Below are 18,697 nucleotides of genomic sequence, written 5' to 3' on the forward strand. Positions count from 1 at the left end.
GCAACAAGAGTAGCCCCCACTTGCTGCAACTAGAGAAAGCTCGCACACAGCAATGAAGACCCAACACAGCCATAAATAAATAAATAAATAAATAGTTCTAAAAGAAAGGTTGAGAACGCAATTCATAAATTTATGTGAGGGTGGAGACTTTTACCTGTTTTGATCATGCTTGACATTTGTTCAAATATTTGACTTTAAGCTAAAGCTATAGTAGTTTTGTACATGCATGAAAGTTTACTCATCAGTAAGTCACTTGTATGCATTTTTTGACTAAGACATAGCTGCTCTTTTATACAGATTTGGTGTTACTAAAATCCAGCAACTATTTTTGTTTTTATTTAGTTTTCATTAATTTTGTCCATACAAATAGCTGATTTTTCTGTAGCTTATCTTAGAGTTTACTAATTAAAATGGCTCAGAGCATACATTGCTCAATAAAAAAGAGAAATGGCCCTTGTGGAGATGGCTTTATAGTTTTAAAGAGAGGCTTAATAATACATTATCTGAAGATAACTTAGTGTGGTGCTGCTGGAACATTTACAAACAAGCTAATGTCCTCACTGTATTAGAGACCCCACCGAGTTCCCTAGGGACTAAAAATCCAAATTTGTTTAACCTAAATGCATTACTGTGTGCAAATAGAATTCAAGTAGAGCAACTCAAGTACTTTGAAATGGAATTATTGAAATAAATCAACGTGGATTCCATTAGAAGGCAAATTATTGAGGAGGAAAGGGATAAATCTAGTTGAGAGTTTATTCTTAACACATATAATATAAAAAGATTAGAATTGGTATCGCCAGACTTTTTGTCATAGTGTTTATTCTATACGTGGGGTTATTTACCTGAAATAATTCCTTTGCAAGTGAGGTTTGAACACTCTTTAAGACTCTTTGAACACTTATTGCCAAGCTACAGTCTAGGAAGCTTATAACATATATATTCCTGTCGGTAATATGTAAGTCCCTTGACAAATTCAGTATCACTGTGTCATGACCACTTCCTAATTAGATCATGTGCCACTTAACACATCTAGAACATACTTAGGGCTTGCCTCACTCACCCCACTGCTAAGGTTCCAAGACAGCTAGATAACTTATATCATCTCATTTACTTCTCTGTTCTTTTGTAATCTGTGGGTGTCTGTTTTATTTAGCCTTAGTTAGTGTTATTTATCCAGCTCTAGTGGTAGAGTTAGTAGAAATATCTCCCTCAGAGTTGTACAACTTGTTATATGAGTGTTCCCCTTTTTTGTCCCAAAACCCACCTCTCATAGGGTAGGTAGGTCCTACTCAAAAAAAAAAATTTATCACCTTAAAGCTTTTTAACCAGTTTACTTTTTTTTAATCTTTGGAAAAAGTCTAAAGACCATGCTTCTCTAGGTCTTTTTATGCTTGTATTTCAGAGTGTGACTTTTGGATGGCAGTTGACTTTATCATCAGTAATGACATGGAGCTTGCCAAAGTTGGTGTAATCACCTGATTCTTAAACACTTGTGAAATCACACATCCACACCACCTTATAAGGTGTTGTATGATTTTTGTCACACACACACCCAGAGAAAACACATGAATACCAAGTGAAATTATTTGGTGGACAAAAACTGTTTTAAATAACTCAAAGGGTTAATCACACCAATACATTTTTTATTACATTGAGTATATTTTGTTCTGTTAGAAATATGTGTAATAAGTACAGCATCTATCCATAATGGCAACCATTTTCACCCCAGAATAACAGAAAACCACAAGATCTCTTATGTAATCACAGGCATGTCGTTTGTGATTCTGTATAGTTTATAAGGGCTTTCCACATTCATTATCTAAGTTTATATCTTAAAACCCTGTCTCAGCTAGACTAGTATACAAGAGTTATAAAAGGAAATTAAAGTTTGGGGGTGTTAAAACCTCTTACTTAGCTATTTAGGTTTGATTCCTGGCTTTGCCACCTACCCCTGCTCCTTCCACTACAACACACTGACTTTGTATAAGAATTATTAAACTCTGGTTATATTTATTCAAGTTCACCTGTTAACCTTGTTTATGCTTGCTTCAGCTCTAATTATTGAATGTGCGTGTCTTCGCAGTGTTCTGGAAATATATTTCATTAGCATCAAACCACTTACAGTTTATTATCCATTTGCTAGTTAGCAGTCTTTTCAACTGACCAATGCACAAAGGGAGCGTTTTGGTCTTAGACATGCAAGTGATTCTAAAATATTATCCTGTTAGTGATGCTCTAGTAATCTTTTTTTAATATATATAAATTTATTTATTTATTTATTTTTGGCTGCATTGGGTCTTTGTTGCTGTGCGCAGGCTTTCTTTGGTTGTGAGCAGGGGCTACTCTTTGTTATGGTGCTCAGGCTTCTCATTGCGGTGGCTTCTCTTGTTGAAGAGCATGGGCTTTAGGCGCATGGGCTTCAGTAGTTTTGGCTCGCAGGCCCTAGAGTGCAGGCTCCGTAGCTGTGGCACACAGGCTTAGTTGCTCCGTGGCATTCTAGTAATCTTTTAAACCTCCAAGATTTCCTGGCAGTGTGAGTCTTTTCTTACATGTGCCTATGGGCACTCTTGTCCACGTGCTCTCTCGCTTAGGCTGAACCTTCTATTTCTAGTGCTCTTCCCTTCCCTCTTGTGGGTAGATCCCACCTTACCTTCAACAACTCTACTAAATGCCATTTTCTCAGTAAGTTTTCCTTGTCTTCACTTTGGAAATAAACACTTTAAAAATCTTACAGCGCATTTTTGATGTCATTACACTTCCTCTCCACCTCTAATGTTTCTTTACAAACTGTAAAAGCTTTAAGAGCAGACTCTGATCTATCTTCTCTGTCAACTGCTTGCATATATAAGTATTTCCTACTTAATGTCAGCAATCTGTTCTCAAAATTAATGAGGATCCGATTTTCCCGTTGTTTAAAAAGAAAAATTATGTAACATGTCATTCTCAAGCCCCTAATCTTCTAAAACCTGTTTAAAATACAGTAAAACACCCACATGAAAAAACAAGCTATCATGTTAGTATGTAAATGCTTTAAACATTATTCCCTGTCAATGAAAATTTCAAATGATTAAGTTTCCTTGTATGCAGTGACACACCATTTGAGACTATACACTTTACAAAACATCTACGTTCTGTTCTGATGATCTGCAAATTCTTGGATTCTAACTTGAGGTTTTCATCCCTATGTGCCATTTTGTTTAAAATACTGAGTTGAGTTTTGGTGATATAAAGTTTTCCTTTATCAATGTGGCCTGAAAATATTGAAAGATGTTACATGTTGTGTGGAGTTTGGATGTTAACCAAGGAGTGTTCTCTCAGGGAGACATTCTGTGAGGTAAGCTTACATTGCTTTATCGATAATTTTCTTTTGATGCTCTTCTGCTATTTGAATAATCAAAACATGATGTGATTGAGTTATAACCTGAAGATTTTTTTGTTGAAAAAGGAAAGTACTATGATGAGCTAAATGAAACTTTGAATTCTTAAATATTAATTCATCTTTATATAGCATTGGTCATTAAAGATCAAACCTTATTTCTAGTTTATTTAGTGGGTTGTAACTGATTGTTTAGTGAAAGTTAATGCTAATCTTGTACTTGGCTGGTAGTATAAGTTAAATACTGTTTATTTCTTAACAGGTAGTTGTGTCAACTAACATTGCAGAGACATCTTTGACAATAGATGGTGTGGTATTTGTGATTGATCCTGGATTTGCAAAACAGAAGGTATGTATTTTGTAGTACTTTATGAATTAGTATTAGTTTAACAGTACTTATTGCTTACTCATTTAATGGCTGAAATTTACTTTTTAGAATTATTTTCCAGTTTGTGTTTCATTTTCAGACTTCTAAGGTATGAACCCTTTGTGTTCTAGCTGGGTTTGACATACTAAGCCCATGTTTAATGTTTAACCCTAGGCTTCTTTTCGGTTGCGTTGGTTTCTCGGTTTCTTTGTAGTGATGGTGAGTGTTTTGTATATGAGTGTATGTTCATGTAAGGAGTATGGTGGTAGTAATAAATACAGGATTGATTATCATAACCTGCATATCAGTCACTCCCCAACTAAATTAGAGTTTCTATGTGCCAGGCACAGTACTTGAAAAAAAAAAGTACTATGTTAACCTCTAGTTTAACAGTACTGAATACCAAGCACTTTTACCAAATGAAGTGACTACTCAGTAAATAAATAAAACTATGTTTTATAATTTAAAGATCTTTGATTGCATTTGATTACATTTTATAAGTATAATTGGGAGAATTCATTGTACATAGTACTCACATTTTTGATAGAAAACTCTCCTTTAAACTGGCAGCATATAACTGACTTCTTCTGGACTAAGTTCAAAATAGTTTTCTTAATGTCCAAGGTGTTGAAATTGACAGGTTCTTTTCAGGCAAAAACCTTCAGCACAATCCACTATATAAGAGTAAGGTAAAGCTGAAATCATTTTACGTTAGGAAGAGTAAAGATGATATAAGCTATCTGTGTGTTAGATAAGAGACTTTTCACGTTAGCTTAGGTCTCTCAGAATGCTGAAGTCAGAATACCTGAAAGAAAGTTAAGGAGTAAAGATGATGAATTTTGTTTCTGTCCCAGCATTGTTTATGGTGGTCATCAGTACTACTTTGTTTATTTTGAGGTTAGCTGTGGGCTCTGGATACTTCTGTTAGATCACAGTTTTGTGTTTAACTGAAGGAAGAATCATTCTTTTTTTTTTCTGTGGTACGCGGGCTTCTCGCTGTTGTGGCCTCTCCCGTTGTGGAGCACAGGCTCCAGACGCGCAGGCTCAGCGGCCATGGCTCACGGGCCCAGCCGCTCCGCGGCATGTGGGATCCTCCCGGACCGGGGCACAAACCTGTGTCCCCTGCATCGGCAGGCGGACTCTCAACCACTGCGCCACCAGGGAAGCCCTTCGAAGAATCATTCTTAATGTTCTTTCCATTCCAATAGGTATATAATCCTCGAATCAGAGTCGAGTCCCTTTTAGTGACAGCCATTAGTAAAGCTTCAGCTCAGCAAAGGGCTGGTCGAGCTGGACGAACCAGACCTGGGAAGTGCTTCAGACTTTATACAGAGAAAGCTTACAAAACAGAAATGCAGGTAAGGGTTTTACTGTGTCCTTCCTAGTGTGTTTGGAAGGGTAAGGTGAATTTGTTACCAGGAGAAAATTACTTCATTTACTTTATCTTGCCTTTTGGCACTATAATCTCTTTAGTTTTTCCGAGATTTATGGTGTAGTCTACAAATACAAATCTTTGTTACAGTTCTGAGTCAAGGTGGGCAGCAGCAGTAACACTTTGAACCCTATAAAGATAGTTCACAGAAAAGTGTCTGATTCCCTTTTAGTCTATTTAGTCCACAGGTGTTTTTCTCCTCTCTTTAGTTAGTGGTTTAGAAGAAATGCCAGAAGTTAATAGCTAAGGGGGCAGAGAACAGATATGTTTTGCTTTTTGGAGCAAGAGGATTAAGGAATATTTAACAGAACAAATGTTTTTGTATTTTTCTAGGATAACACCTATCCTGAGATTTTGCGTTCTAATTTAGGATCAGTTGTGTTACAATTGAAGAAACTTGGTATTGATGATTTGGTGCATTTTGATTTTATGGATCCACCAGGTATGAATTCTCAAAGCATATTTTATCAAACCTTTTAACCAAAATTGACTCGTTCTCTGCATCCTATTCCATATATATATTAAATACATTTTACCTGTTTCTTACAATTCATCAAGATAAATTTTGTGTGTTAGCATTAAAATTAAAAGAGTCACAAAAGAGCAAATTCTTTTTTTTCCCCTTCAGAATAACTAAATTATTCTGGGAGTTATTGACAGGGCATAAAAATGTGAAAATTTTCCCAATTGTTTTTTTGGAAGAAAAATAGTTTGATAAACACATTGTTGAGTTAACAGTTATTTATATGCACTTGGGAAGATGACAGTTTTTACTACTATACAGGAAAGTTTTGCAATTTTATATCATTCATAGTTTGCTAGATCTCTGTAATTGAATTTGATGACAGTTTGAGTTTCGAGTTTGGTCCACTGTAGAATGAAAAATGAGAATGCTTATAATAATTTGTACTTTGTCACGTTTTTGCTTATTAAGGCAGCTTGTCTGTTATATTGCGTATTCCCCCTAGCTCCTGAAACTCTGATGAGAGCCCTAGAACTTTTGAATTATCTGGCTGCTTTAAACGATGATGGAGATCTGACTGAATTGGGATCCATGATGGCTGAGTTTCCTCTAGATCCACAGCTCGCTAAAATGGTTATTGCAAGTTGTGACTACAACTGTTCTAATGAGGTCCTATCTATTACTGCTATGTTGTCAGGTAATAGAGGGAAAGGAACTAAAAAAAGCCCAGCTCTTCAAAGTTTGGGTGGACTTCACTTTTGGTTTTGTTTTTTAATATTTAGTATGATAGTGGATTTTATAGGTGATTTTAAGGGACTCATTTTGTTTCCTAAATATCTTGTAAAGTAGCTTCATAATGACATAGTATTTACAAAAGTAAATTAAGTAATTGTGCACACAGTATAGTAAAAACATGGGCTCTCTTGAGTGCAAATAAAAATCTCAATAAGAGAAGAATAAGTCTGAAGAGATTATAACTGAGTTCTTTGGTAGGTCCATCAGTTTTGCAGTTTATTGCTGAAAGTACCAGAAGAACTTTGTTCTAGTAGCTGGCACTATTAAGTGAGCCTGAGACAAAGCAAACTGTCATTTAAAGAGTGAGCTTTTTCTACATGTATAAATCGTACTGCAGTGTCAATCAAACATTTACTTCAAACTTAGTTACCAAATAAATAGAAGTAGTAATATATAATTCTAGGTTTAAAATCTAACCTGATGGTAATTCTTTTACAATGGCAAGAAAACACTTGATAAAATAAATATGTCAATAGATAAAATTGCTTATTTTAAAAATTGGAACATTGAGCTGAACAAATACTATTGTTTTTAATAGCAGTAACACTTAATTCACAAGTAAATAGTAACTTGGAAATTAGATTTTCCAAAAAAAGAGAGAAATATTGTTAACATACAAATATACACTGGTTCTTGCAGCAAAAAATAGAAAACGTATTAAGTTTTTACTATCAAAGTACTCTGTAGTACTAGTTTCAGTACTGGGGAAAATTGACTTCCAGTCTTAGAGTGGTTTATTGGTATTATTTATAATTAAATGCCTCAAATAATTCAAAATCTTACATGTAGTTAAAGGAGGAAATTTTTTAAATTTCTAAATATAAAAATTTTGGCTTAGTTTAGATGTATATTTTAATGGTGTGAATTTTTAATTTAAGAACTAGCTAAAATGTTTTTTTTGCAGAGTTATGATTGATCAGACTCAGAGCAGATGGGCAGGGCAGTATCGAATCATTTTAATGAAATTGTAGTCTCTTGCGGAGGTGGTGGTAGGTTGTTGTCTGCCTTTTCTTATATGTTGTTTTTGCTAGATTCTCCCAGTTGTAGTTAACCCAACATTTTAGTTTTTAGAGAAAGTGTGGGGCAGGAGTTTAACAGATTGTATTTGTTATCTGCCCAGTTTTTAGTTTTCTAGGTTCTCTTACCAAGCATACTATACAATTACCATTGTTTGAGTTTAGAAAATTAGCCCTTTAAAAAAATTGGTCATTATGATGCAGTTGAGATCTTCCAACTACATCTCTTATTTTGTAATAGTTCTACAAAACATAGGGTTTACTGGTCATCTTTAGCACATCAAGAGAGTGAACATGTATGTGCAGCGGTTATTAAACTTGGCATTTGTGGGGGAAAATGTTAAAGCGTGAGGAAGAAGTCATGGAACTGAAACAGTTTGCTGAGCTTGTAATGCTTTGTTTTCCATTTAAAGAGTTTCTGAAGTTTTCGGGTCCTGATATAAATAGTACAAATCAGGGGCCTTATGGAGTGCTTCTTATACCCAGTATTTAACTCTGGTAGCTAGTTCACATTAACTTTCACAGCTATGAGAGATTTCTGTACTTTTATTTATTACCTTGCTTCAGTTACATTAAGCAAGACTTAGTATTTACTGTGATCATGTGTCATTGTCTCTATTTGGCTTCTTTGGAATCATTTTAAAGGGGAAACTGTATGGCAAAGAGTAATGGATACTGTATTTGATCTCACTGTCGATTATTCCCATTATCTTCTATCTGAACTGATAATTTATAATTTTTTTTATTGACAAAGTTTTTAAGAGCTTTAAAAATGTGTTCACAAAGTCCCAAGTTGTTAAGTCTTTTTATTTTCATACTGCTTTTATGACTATGGAATTGCTAAAGTGAATTAAGGAAAGTTGTATTTCAAAAAATATAGTGCACGCTTTGTATGTAACAACTTAAAGTTTTATGTGAATTAATATTGAGGCTCTAAACAAATACTGTAGTTATATATTTTGATGACCATTGAAATAATGACCGTTTCAGACTAATTGTCAACTTTAAAATAATTGGATTCTGCTTTTATATTGAAGTCTTCAAATACAGTTTAAAAAAAGAACTTGGGACTTTATTTTCTAATCTTTTTCTTAAAATGCTGGAAGACTAGGCTGAATATTCCCAGCCTTTTTGAATTTTCTTAATTCAGAGGCGGTTTAACCTTCCACCACTACTGCTATCATCAAAACACAAGATTTCATGATATTTTTTATGTTTACATATGCTTCTGCTCACCAGTGCTAATAGTGATACCCACCAGTTGGCAATAGCCACAGCACTAGGGAAGAATTACAATAGAAATGTGGCAGTACACTGGTTGGAAAGTTGTTTTTAGCCCTGCAGTGGGCAAGTATAGCTTCATCACTTTCATAACCATTCAGCGGATTCAATGGATGGCCTTTTAAAAAATTATATTTAGCTAAAAGGCTATTAACACCGTAATTCTGGCTATTGGTAGAGCTATCGGCACTGGTTTTTGAAATAAGTTGAGCTTTCTAGTATCTTGATGGCCTTCAGAATAGCTGTTTTGATGCCTACTTTTAGATCTAGTTAAAAATAATCAGGTACTCTGTAGCTTTGAAACCCTCTTGTCTTACAGATGTGGTTAGGTGTTGATGTACCAAATCAAGGTAGTAAACAGTCCAAGATGCAGTTGGAGGCCATCCTGCCCTGCCCTATGCTCTGTGAACTGACCTAGCTAGGCCTTGTTCCTCTATCTGTGAATGCGTGACTCATCGATATGGGCGTTTGTGTTGGGCCCATACCAACCTTGTTTAGTCCCACAGTGTTTTGTTCGCCCCACGGAGGCCAAGAAAGCCGCAGATGAGGCCAAGATGAGATTTGCCCACATAGATGGAGATCATCTGACGCTGCTGAATGTCTACCACGCTTTTAAACAAAGTGAGTATAAATTAGATTGAAGGCACTCTTTTGTCTAAATGTCACTTGCAGCATATAAGATGTTTCTTCATCTGCCTTTCATTTATTATCTGTGACAACTTTACGTTAGAAACCCAGAGATCCTTTAGAAAAAAACTCATGACTAGCATTTAAAATAGAAATTGCCCATCTTTTCCAGAGTTGTTTACTTTTATAATCAGGGAAAAAGCACTGGAAAGCTGGAAAATACAGAGAAATAAAGGTAAAATACTTGTATAAAATTAACCATGAACATACAGATTTTGATATACTTTTGTTTTAATTTTGCATTTTTTGTGAATGGTTTTGTATTATAGAATTATTACTGTCTAATATTTTAACTAATAAATAGCTCTTACAAAAGAGTAAATTAACAAAATAGAAATACAGGCTATAAATATGAATGACCATTCTCAGGCTATAAGTGGTCCATAAACAATGAGGGGGAAATTCAACTCTACTTGTAGTTCAATAAATGCATTGTTATTGAGAGGTGCCATTTTCTCACCTATAAAATTGGCAAAGGTTAAAGAAAGATAGTCTTTAGTTGTGTAGGAGTGGGTTTAGTGGAGCAGTCTTACACCAGAGCTGGGGATGTAAATTTATGTTATCTTTATGAAAAGCAGTAGATTTTATGTTACCAAGAACCTTAACAAACTCAAACCCTTTGACCTAGAGATAATCTGTGAGATTTTCTTTTAGTATTCTGTCTACAGAGATATGTTTCAAGTTTTTTATCCCACAGTTATCTATCATAGTAAAGGAAAATGGAAACTACCTAAATGCCCACCAGTAGAAAGATGGTTCAGTGATTTATGCTATAGCAACATGATGAAATATTGTTCTAGCTTTGTTTCAGAGAATATTTAGCAACATGAAAAACATTTTCCAGTTATTTGAAAACAAGGAAACATAGTGGTAATAATACAGTTATTGCCAGATGCTTTTGTTGGAATGCACTATTTATAAAAATTAAATGAGAGGAAAATGTAAAGGGAAAAAAATGTGGAAATAATTGCAATAGATTGTGAAAGTATTTGATTTCTACATATCGGTAGGTTAACCTGTTGGGTGATACGTTATCAGAGACTGATAGCCCTACATCACCCTTTTCCAGGAATGTGGTGTCTTCAGTCACTCTGAAAGTTTGTGGTTTCTGCTGATAAGAATTTAGTTTCCTAATTTATTATATAGACATTCAAATTTTACACTCCTTCTTTTATTTGAATCTCATTTTTATTTCTCAAAAAATCCAGTTTACACTCTTAAAATAGTCTGTTGACTTTGGCACATCTCTTTGGGGATGGGGTGAATTTATTCATTCAGGGTCCAGAAGTGCTAGAGGGCCAGTATGAGGAACCAAGGACCTTAGCAGCCAAATTGCACATCTGTGTCTTACACACGAACTCTGATATGAGTTGATAGAATTGATGAATATCAGATAAGGAAAAGGTAGAGTCCTCTTCCTGGATCTAACAAATTTGGGGCAGGTAAGGGAGGTAAATGAAAAGTAATTGAGAAACAGGTGAAGGGCAATACATAGTTTACTTCAGAAAATTTATTTTATCCTTCTTGTGTCCAAAGTATTGGTAATGCATAATGTTAAAGACTTTATTCCCGATGGGATAGGTCAATTCAAGAAATACACTATATTCCTGTTGTGGTGCTAACTGTATCACATGGTGGTTGATAACTGTGTGACCACCAGACACATAACTTATTAACAGATTGTGATAACTGCCTTGAGAAAGGAGCAGGTTCACATCCATCTTGGTTCTCAGAATCCCTTGACATTATTAAGGTACTGTTTTAAGTGGAAATGAAAAGATTTCTGTAGGAGCAGCATGGTTTTTTAACCCTATTTCTCTCACAGGACATTTTAATTCTTTTAAAATTAGGTTGTGTTATTTTGTCATTTAAGCTTTTGATGATAACTAGCACAGCATTGTATTTGGATTTCATAATTTGCTTTGAAAATGAAATTTAAGATTTATAGTGGAACTGTTTTCATTTTTACATATAAATGTAACATTACAGTATCTTATATTAGAGGAGTTTTAAGATTTAAATGATAAAATTGCTAAAGAATGCTTGTGCTTTATACACATATTTGATAGTTGGGAGCTTTCTAGGAAAATATTGAACAGTAGGTACCTATTAAAAGCTTTAGCGTACCTATTCTAAGCAGAGGGAGTGTCATGAAGTAGAATGGGAGCATCTGCTCACTAGATAGATGATCCTTTTCTACTAAATGCTTCTCACTGCCATAGGGATGGTAAGCTGTTGGTTAGTTTTAGACCTTTTCCTCGATACGCTTTTCTTAATAAGGTCAAAGGAAACAGAATGACTGGACATTTAGCCTTTAATCACTGCCACCTTTTCAAATAAGGAGAGCTATTCTAAAAACAACATCAGACTTTGATCTCCACATAATATTTGGACATTTCATATCCATTTATTGAATTTGGGGTGTTTGTGCTCGCTTCGGCAGTACGTGTACTAAAATTGAATTTGGGGTGTTTTATCTAATTTTTAAGTGACACTGTGTTGTATTTGAAACATTGTGTATTTGCAAGCTAGCAAATGTTAGCAAATATTTCAGATATTAGTCAAGAGGATCTATTTCATTAAAGACAATGATTGATTACATAGTAAGGATAAATTAGTCTTTATACTATTTGTTTTAACACTTGGGAAGCAACTAGATTTAAGTTATTTTGCAGTGCCTTAATTTCTCTGTGTTTGTGTGTGTCTGTGCTAATGGTTTGGCTTTAGATCTTAAGAGTAGTTTCACTGTGAGAAATATATAGCTAGAAGTATTTTAATAAAATGTTCCCATGTTTAGATTTTATTCCTCCCATTTATCAAACTATTTCTCAAAAATTTAGAGACATAGTAAAACCATCAAATACTATTTGTTTATCTTGACAACTTAAAATTCCTGTTCTGTTACCCTTTAGTGTATGAATTCTGCAAAAAGTTTAGCATGTCAGAAACACTACACTCCAGATCAAAGTCTGCAAATGAACAACCCTTTTAAGAAGTCCCCCTTTTTATTGTCTGTTTCGACGTTACCTTTCATTAAGCACATACTTTCTTTGTTTCATCTCTGAAGATACTCAGTGCTTTGCTTTAAATGTCAGTATGTTCAGTTGGATACCTTTTATTTCTCATTCCAGGTGGGTTAATTAATGGACATTTTAACATGTCAGTTCTTCAATTTAAAGGTCATTTACTACCCCACCTATCCACCTACCCTGTTTCTGAAATGTGGCTGCATTTTGTAATGGATAAACATTTATTAATGCACCTGTTGTTCCTCTGACAAACTATTAAGAATATGTATATTATAATTAGTAGAATCCTAGAACCAAGGAGAAAGGACTATACCAAAGATTACTATATATCACATAGCTGGAAAAGGATCATCATAGTTGTAATTTTTTAAGGACCCCCGCCCCCATTTCACAGTAACCCTCTTAGATTTATTTATCGAAGGGCCTCAAGTAAATAATGCAGTTTTCCATTGTGACTATCTTTGAGACATAAAGGTGGCACTGTGTAATATTTTACATGATGCTACATTTTGAGCTCTTATATGAGCATCTCTAGGTTAGTTGGAAGGATTCATCAATGGAGAAAGATCCCTTTGATAATAAATAAAATACATGTAGTGAAATTACTTGAAGTGCTTTGATATAAGCTTTGTTTATTAAACATAAGAGTGAATGTTCCAGACATCCTTGTAAACTATGTCACTTGTATTTTAAACCACTAAGAGGTACATGGGTCACAGTAAAACTTTTAAACACTAAGTTTGGGGTGCTCTAGCTCAGGAATAAAGAAAAGCACACAATAGTCACTTGAAGTTCATTTTTATAACTTTTAAATTGTATTTGATAGTCTTAATCTAAGCTTGTTTTTTCTTTGAAAATGAGAAAGACCTGGCATTTTTCCAAATTCTCTCAACCCACCCCTGTCAGACTATCGAAAACAACCAGGTGGATGTTTATGGGTAAATAACTCAGTACAATTAAAATAGTTTATCCAAAAACCATTGTTTTGTCATTCAGTAGCCAGAAACCGTAGTGCTATTTCTAATTTTGAATTTTACTCCAGATTTTTAGGAAAGTTGATAACATTGTGGTTAATTTATACAAATGATGTGGGTTATTCCCTTTTGGATTATTTAGCTTACTGTTTATAGTGATTTCCTTTTTTAATTAGATAATATACCTGTTTGGATGATTCATGTCCCCTCTTATTTTCCCTCCCTCCAACTTTGTAGATCATGAATCGGTTCAGTGGTGTTATGACAACTTCATTAACTACAGGTCCCTGATGTCAGCAGACAATGTACGCCAGCAGCTATCGAGAATTATGGACAGATTTAATTTGCCTCGTCGAAGTACTGACTTTACAAGCAGGGACTATTATATTAATATAAGAAAAGCTTTGGTTACTGGGTATTTTATGCAGGTATGTGGATAATACAGAAGTGCATAATTAAAAGTTTACCAAATAATGTTTGTTTTCTATAGCAGCCCTTGGAATCCACGTAAACACACGTTAAACACAAAAATTCAATTTAAAAATGCCTATAAATATTGATCTTAAATTTTATGTCCAAATTCTTGAATGAACTGATATACTGAGAAGTTTTTATGTGTCTAAATTAATTCACTGAATGGCATAGTTAGAGATCCAGTTATATAGAAATCAGTTTTAGGATTACTTTTTTATTAATGAAGTCTTTAAGACACTTGGTGCTGAGAAAGCCAGGCGTGTCTTTTGATATAAGTAATAAAGATGAAAAAAATTTAAAACGTTTCATTTAGCTTTGTGTTTTATATTGGAGACTGAAGTAAAACTTGTCAGGTAAATCTAGTGAGCATTTATTTTAAAGGACTTCCAACAGATTATGTTTTTAAAAATGCAGAGTTTTTCTGATGAAAACAAGTGAATCCCTTACTTGGGATGGGATTGGTTTTAGTTGTCTCTTATATATCCCACTTGTTTTTTTCATTGTCTCCTTTGGCTCTGTCTTTTAAGCAAGATGTGGCCTGCCTTAAGGCCAGATGAGCTCAATAAATAGAATGGACTTAAATGCCCTTGAGTCAGAATGAAAGTAGATTGGCTCATTGTCTGTATTTAAAATCAGGGCAACAGAATGTTTATTGTGGCATCTTACAAGATCTTATTAAAGTTAGGATTTTCACGCCTTGCTCTCTTACTCAAGCATTATGGATTCCTAGTTCTCTCTTAAGATTAAAATTTATTAGAAATAGGGCATGCAGTGTGTGTAGTACCTGGCACCTAGTAGGTGCTTAGTAAATATTTATTGAATAAAATTGAGTTTATTTTCTATTATGTATTATTCATTTCTTTTATTCATACATATTCTTTATGTTACTAGAGTTCTAGAATTGGAAAGGACTATCTTCATCTGCTTTGGTATTTGTTAAATATTAGATGAGTGCCACCAATTGATGTGTTTGACTATAGATAATGAATCTTTTAGTAATTGTTCAGCTACCACAAAGTTGTCACCTGGCATTAAGAACCTACTCTAGATAGTCTAAGGCAGGAAGGCCAAATAGTATATATTAGGCTTTGTGGGCCTATTAGGTCCCTATTAAAACTATTCAACTCTGCCTGCCCTTGTAGCACAAAAGCAGCCTTGGACAAATGGGAATGCCTGTGTTCCAATAAAAGTTCAATGAAATATAAATTTCATGATTTCATGTGATTTCCACTCCAGTGTCACCAAATGTTTCTCTTTCGATTTTTTTCCCCTAATCATTTAAAGATGTATAAAGTATTCTTAGCTGACAGGCCTTACAAACACAGGCAGTGAGTTGGATTTGACCTGTTGTAGTTTGCTGATTCCTGCTTTTATTAGGCAGTGGTAAATAAATATAGCCATCAGATAAAAAGCAAAAGGTGAGGCTTGCTTGTCCCTAATTATATAGGTAGCTTTACACCACTTTTGTTTTGTAACTAGCACATCAGAAGTATTGTATTAATTTACTGGGTTTTGGTTTCAGGTGGCACATTTAGAACGAACAGGGCATTACTTAACTGTGAAAGATAACCAGGTGGTTCAGTTGCATCCCTCTACTGTTCTTGACCACAAGCCTGAATGGGTGCTTTATAATGAGTTTGTTCTTACGACAAAGAATTACATCCGGACGTGTACAGATATCAAGCCTGAATGGTAAGCTTAGCGCCTTTCGTTCTAAAAGTTTTCGTTACTGTTTGCTCAGAATGGAATCTGAAAGGAGTCTTATTTTTCGTTTCACTCTGGGGAATTTGGTATTTTCATCACTAAGATATATAGTCCAGTGTATAGTTATGGGGCTTTTACCTGATGGTATGGTTACCTCTTAAAATCTTTGCTTTGATAAGAGAGGACAGTGGGATTGTTGGTACGACATGGGCAGGATTTGGAGCTAAATATAAAGTTACAATTGACTGATAACCAAGAGTGTCTTTAGACTCCTTCTCTTGCTGTTGTGATTAACTCAAGTCTCCTGGTCCCACTATAGTTAGCTCTCAACTATTATTTATTTATATGTTGGTGCTTTAGGAGCTAAGCAAACATTAAAACTATACCTCTTTTTGTGTCATTGCATATTTGATTCACAAAATGTAATCAGAACTGACTTATTTTAAGCAAAATTACCCACCCACTTCACTACCTCACTCCCTCTTGTGTGGTTTTTTTTTTTTTTTTTTTTTTTTTTTTTTGGCCAGAATGTATTCTATAACTTAAGATAGGAAACGTCAGCCAAGAATGGTGGGACTGAAGCGCTTATTTTAGTTGATGTCACTTGCTATATACTTTGAGGCTTCTTTCCTACACTGATTTATGACTTTTGACACTTAAATTGTGTAGGACATTATCATTTTATCTTAAATGCTTTGTTGAGAAAAAGTTGTATGGCTAAACATTAAAAAAGATTCAGTCAAGTGTATTGTTTGTGGGGTATAGAGTTATATTTATGGTTATTAGAACTTTGAAAATGAGAAGATCCAGTCATTTGAATACCAGGATGTTTCTTGTATAGAACCTTCAGTGCTCTTACCTTAGAGAGGTTGGTCAAAATAGTGTTCTAGAGTGAAGAAATGAATGACCTTATGTTAATATCTTTGTATTAATGTAAAGAAAGGATTTTTAATAAGAATTTATCATTTTTTTTAAGTTTATGGAAAGTCCACCATCAGAAAATTTATAGCTTATTAGAAGCATGCATATCAAAAGTGGTGTTTATAAGGATTAAGCATTTGTAATTTTAACATTGATCTGGATTTGTAGGTTTGCCTTTCTTTATCAATATATTAATGAGTAATGCCTATCCCGTTAGCAACACCAGTACTTTAATTGTTAATTTGGTAATTTTTCCCCCCTTCTGGACAGGTTGGTGAAAATTGCCCCTCAATATTATGACATGAGCAATTTCCCACAGTGTGAAGCAAAGAGACAGTTGGACCGCATCATTGCCAAACTGCAATCCAAGGAGTATTCACAATACTGAATTCAATGCTTAGAACTGAAGTTATTCAGAGGACAGCTTTAAAAGATGAATGAACTCAAAAGTTCAAGTTGTGCTCTTCACGTTGGTTCAATAATGGCCTTTATTTGAAAGCTTTTTAATTTTTCTTTACAGTAAATATTCCATTCTGATTTCATAAATTAAACATTTATGCCTCCCTTTTGTGTTGACACTGTAGCTCATACTGGAAAAGTCGATCAATGTTTTGCAGTTTATTGAAAGTAGTTCTATATATAACAATGTTATAAGCATTTCTTTAGAAATGGTTGAAAATGCTTCTAAAATGTGATTATCGACCATGGTATGCATGATCGTTGTAATTGTTGACATTCCTTTTAGAAGTTGTGAAATGTTACAACTTGTGCTTATGTAGACACAATCTTCTGTCTCAGTACAGAGGCACTGACTTCAATAAAGTCTATTTATACTAATTTTGGCCACAGCACTTTGATATTTTTGTTCTAGTCTCTTTAAGTATGGCTTCTTCTCTTCCCCAGTGTGGGACTTTTTTTTTTTCTCTCCTTAAATTGTAAGTGTACTATGATTACATATTCAGCATCTTTCCACAGGGTTGCTCTTTCAAGTAGTCGTTACAGCAGTGTTTTAAAGCACATAGCTTAGCATTTCGTTAGGTCAGGATGTGATCTAATGGGATAAAGTATGTAGTTGTTACTCAGAATTGGATCCCCAAAGACAATAATGAAAGGATAGTTTTCTCTTCATCTTAAAGTTCGTTCCATAAGACTGATTATTTATTATTTTGTTACCACATTTTTAGCAGATGTTGTTGTTTTACTTAGACCATTCTAAGCACTCTAGTCACAGAAACAAATGTTTGTATGAAATAGACAATAGGAAATATTATATTGTAGATCTTGGTCAGTTTTACTAAATTCTCAGTGTTGAGGGTTTTTGCAATGTACAAAGTAATTAGTGTAGTGTGTTAAAATGTGAACTTTCCATTCCCTGTAACAGGCCACAGACAAGTTAAAAACCCTTTTTTTAACCACAAATGACCCATCAAAGGGTCTTTTTTTTTTTTTTTTTTTTTTTTTTTTTTTGGTACGCGGGCCTCTCACTGCTGTGGCCTCTCCCGTTGCGGAGCACAGGCTCTGGACGCTCAGGCTCGGCGGCCACGGCTCACGGGCCCAGCCTCTCCGTGGCACGTGGGATCTTCCCAGACCGGGACACGAACCTGGGTCCCTTGCATCGGCAGGCGGACTCTCAACCACTGCGCCACCAGGGAAGCCCCAAAGGGTCTTTAGATGCAACCCATCTTTAGGGTGTGACCCATCAAAGGGTTCTTAGTAAATCAGTTCCTTTTACTTGAAGAGTAAATACTATACTCATTAATGTCTGGACTTGCCTCTTCTCCCTTTCCCCCCTTTAAAAATATTTAAATGTTAAATTTATAGGTGTACATAGTTGGGATTTAAATATGCTTTGGGGCATATATCTAATATGTGGTGTAAGGGAGTTAATTGGGCAAGTTAAGAGTATTTCAGGTTACTGGGATACTTCTCAGTGTAGGTAGCTGTTATTGTTAAATGATACCTAGTGGTTTGAAAGAGTAAATATGCTCTGTTAAGTGCTTAATTTTGTTCCCATGGAGTAATTTACATGCTGAAGTAATATTTTAGGTTTCATTTAAATTGTTTAAAAATTTATCCTATGTTAACTATTGGCAATATTATATGCTAGCTTTTTTTTTTTAGGTTAAGAAAGTCTAGGTACTTGATCAGACTGTTTTCACTAAAATGGTAGGTCTT

The 18,697-nt window shown here is 34.6% G+C and overlaps 1 protein-coding gene across 1 annotated transcript in view; it reads left to right on the forward strand.

The window, feature by feature from the left end:
• Nucleotides 1-17,370, forward strand: part of DHX15 (DEAH-box helicase 15) — a 53,041-nt gene extending 35,671 nt beyond the window's left edge. The window contains exons 7-14 of the mRNA XM_059066273.2: nucleotides 3,642-3,728; nucleotides 4,955-5,104; nucleotides 5,512-5,620; nucleotides 6,147-6,338; nucleotides 9,232-9,354; nucleotides 13,661-13,851; nucleotides 15,420-15,589; nucleotides 16,793-17,370. Of these exons, the coding sequence (XP_058922256.1) occupies nucleotides 3,642-3,728; nucleotides 4,955-5,104; nucleotides 5,512-5,620; nucleotides 6,147-6,338; nucleotides 9,232-9,354; nucleotides 13,661-13,851; nucleotides 15,420-15,589; nucleotides 16,793-16,910 (1,140 nt within the window). The 3' untranslated portion in view covers nucleotides 16,911-17,370. The remainder of the gene's footprint in view (nucleotides 1-3,641; nucleotides 3,729-4,954; nucleotides 5,105-5,511; nucleotides 5,621-6,146; nucleotides 6,339-9,231; nucleotides 9,355-13,660; nucleotides 13,852-15,419; nucleotides 15,590-16,792) is intronic.
• The last annotated feature ends 1,327 nt before the right edge of the window (nucleotides 17,371-18,697 follow it).

Source organism: Kogia breviceps, chromosome 6 (genome assembly GCF_026419965.1).
Source record: "Kogia breviceps isolate mKogBre1 chromosome 6, mKogBre1 haplotype 1, whole genome shotgun sequence".
NCBI classification, from domain to species: domain Eukaryota; kingdom Metazoa; phylum Chordata; class Mammalia; order Artiodactyla; family Physeteridae; genus Kogia; species Kogia breviceps.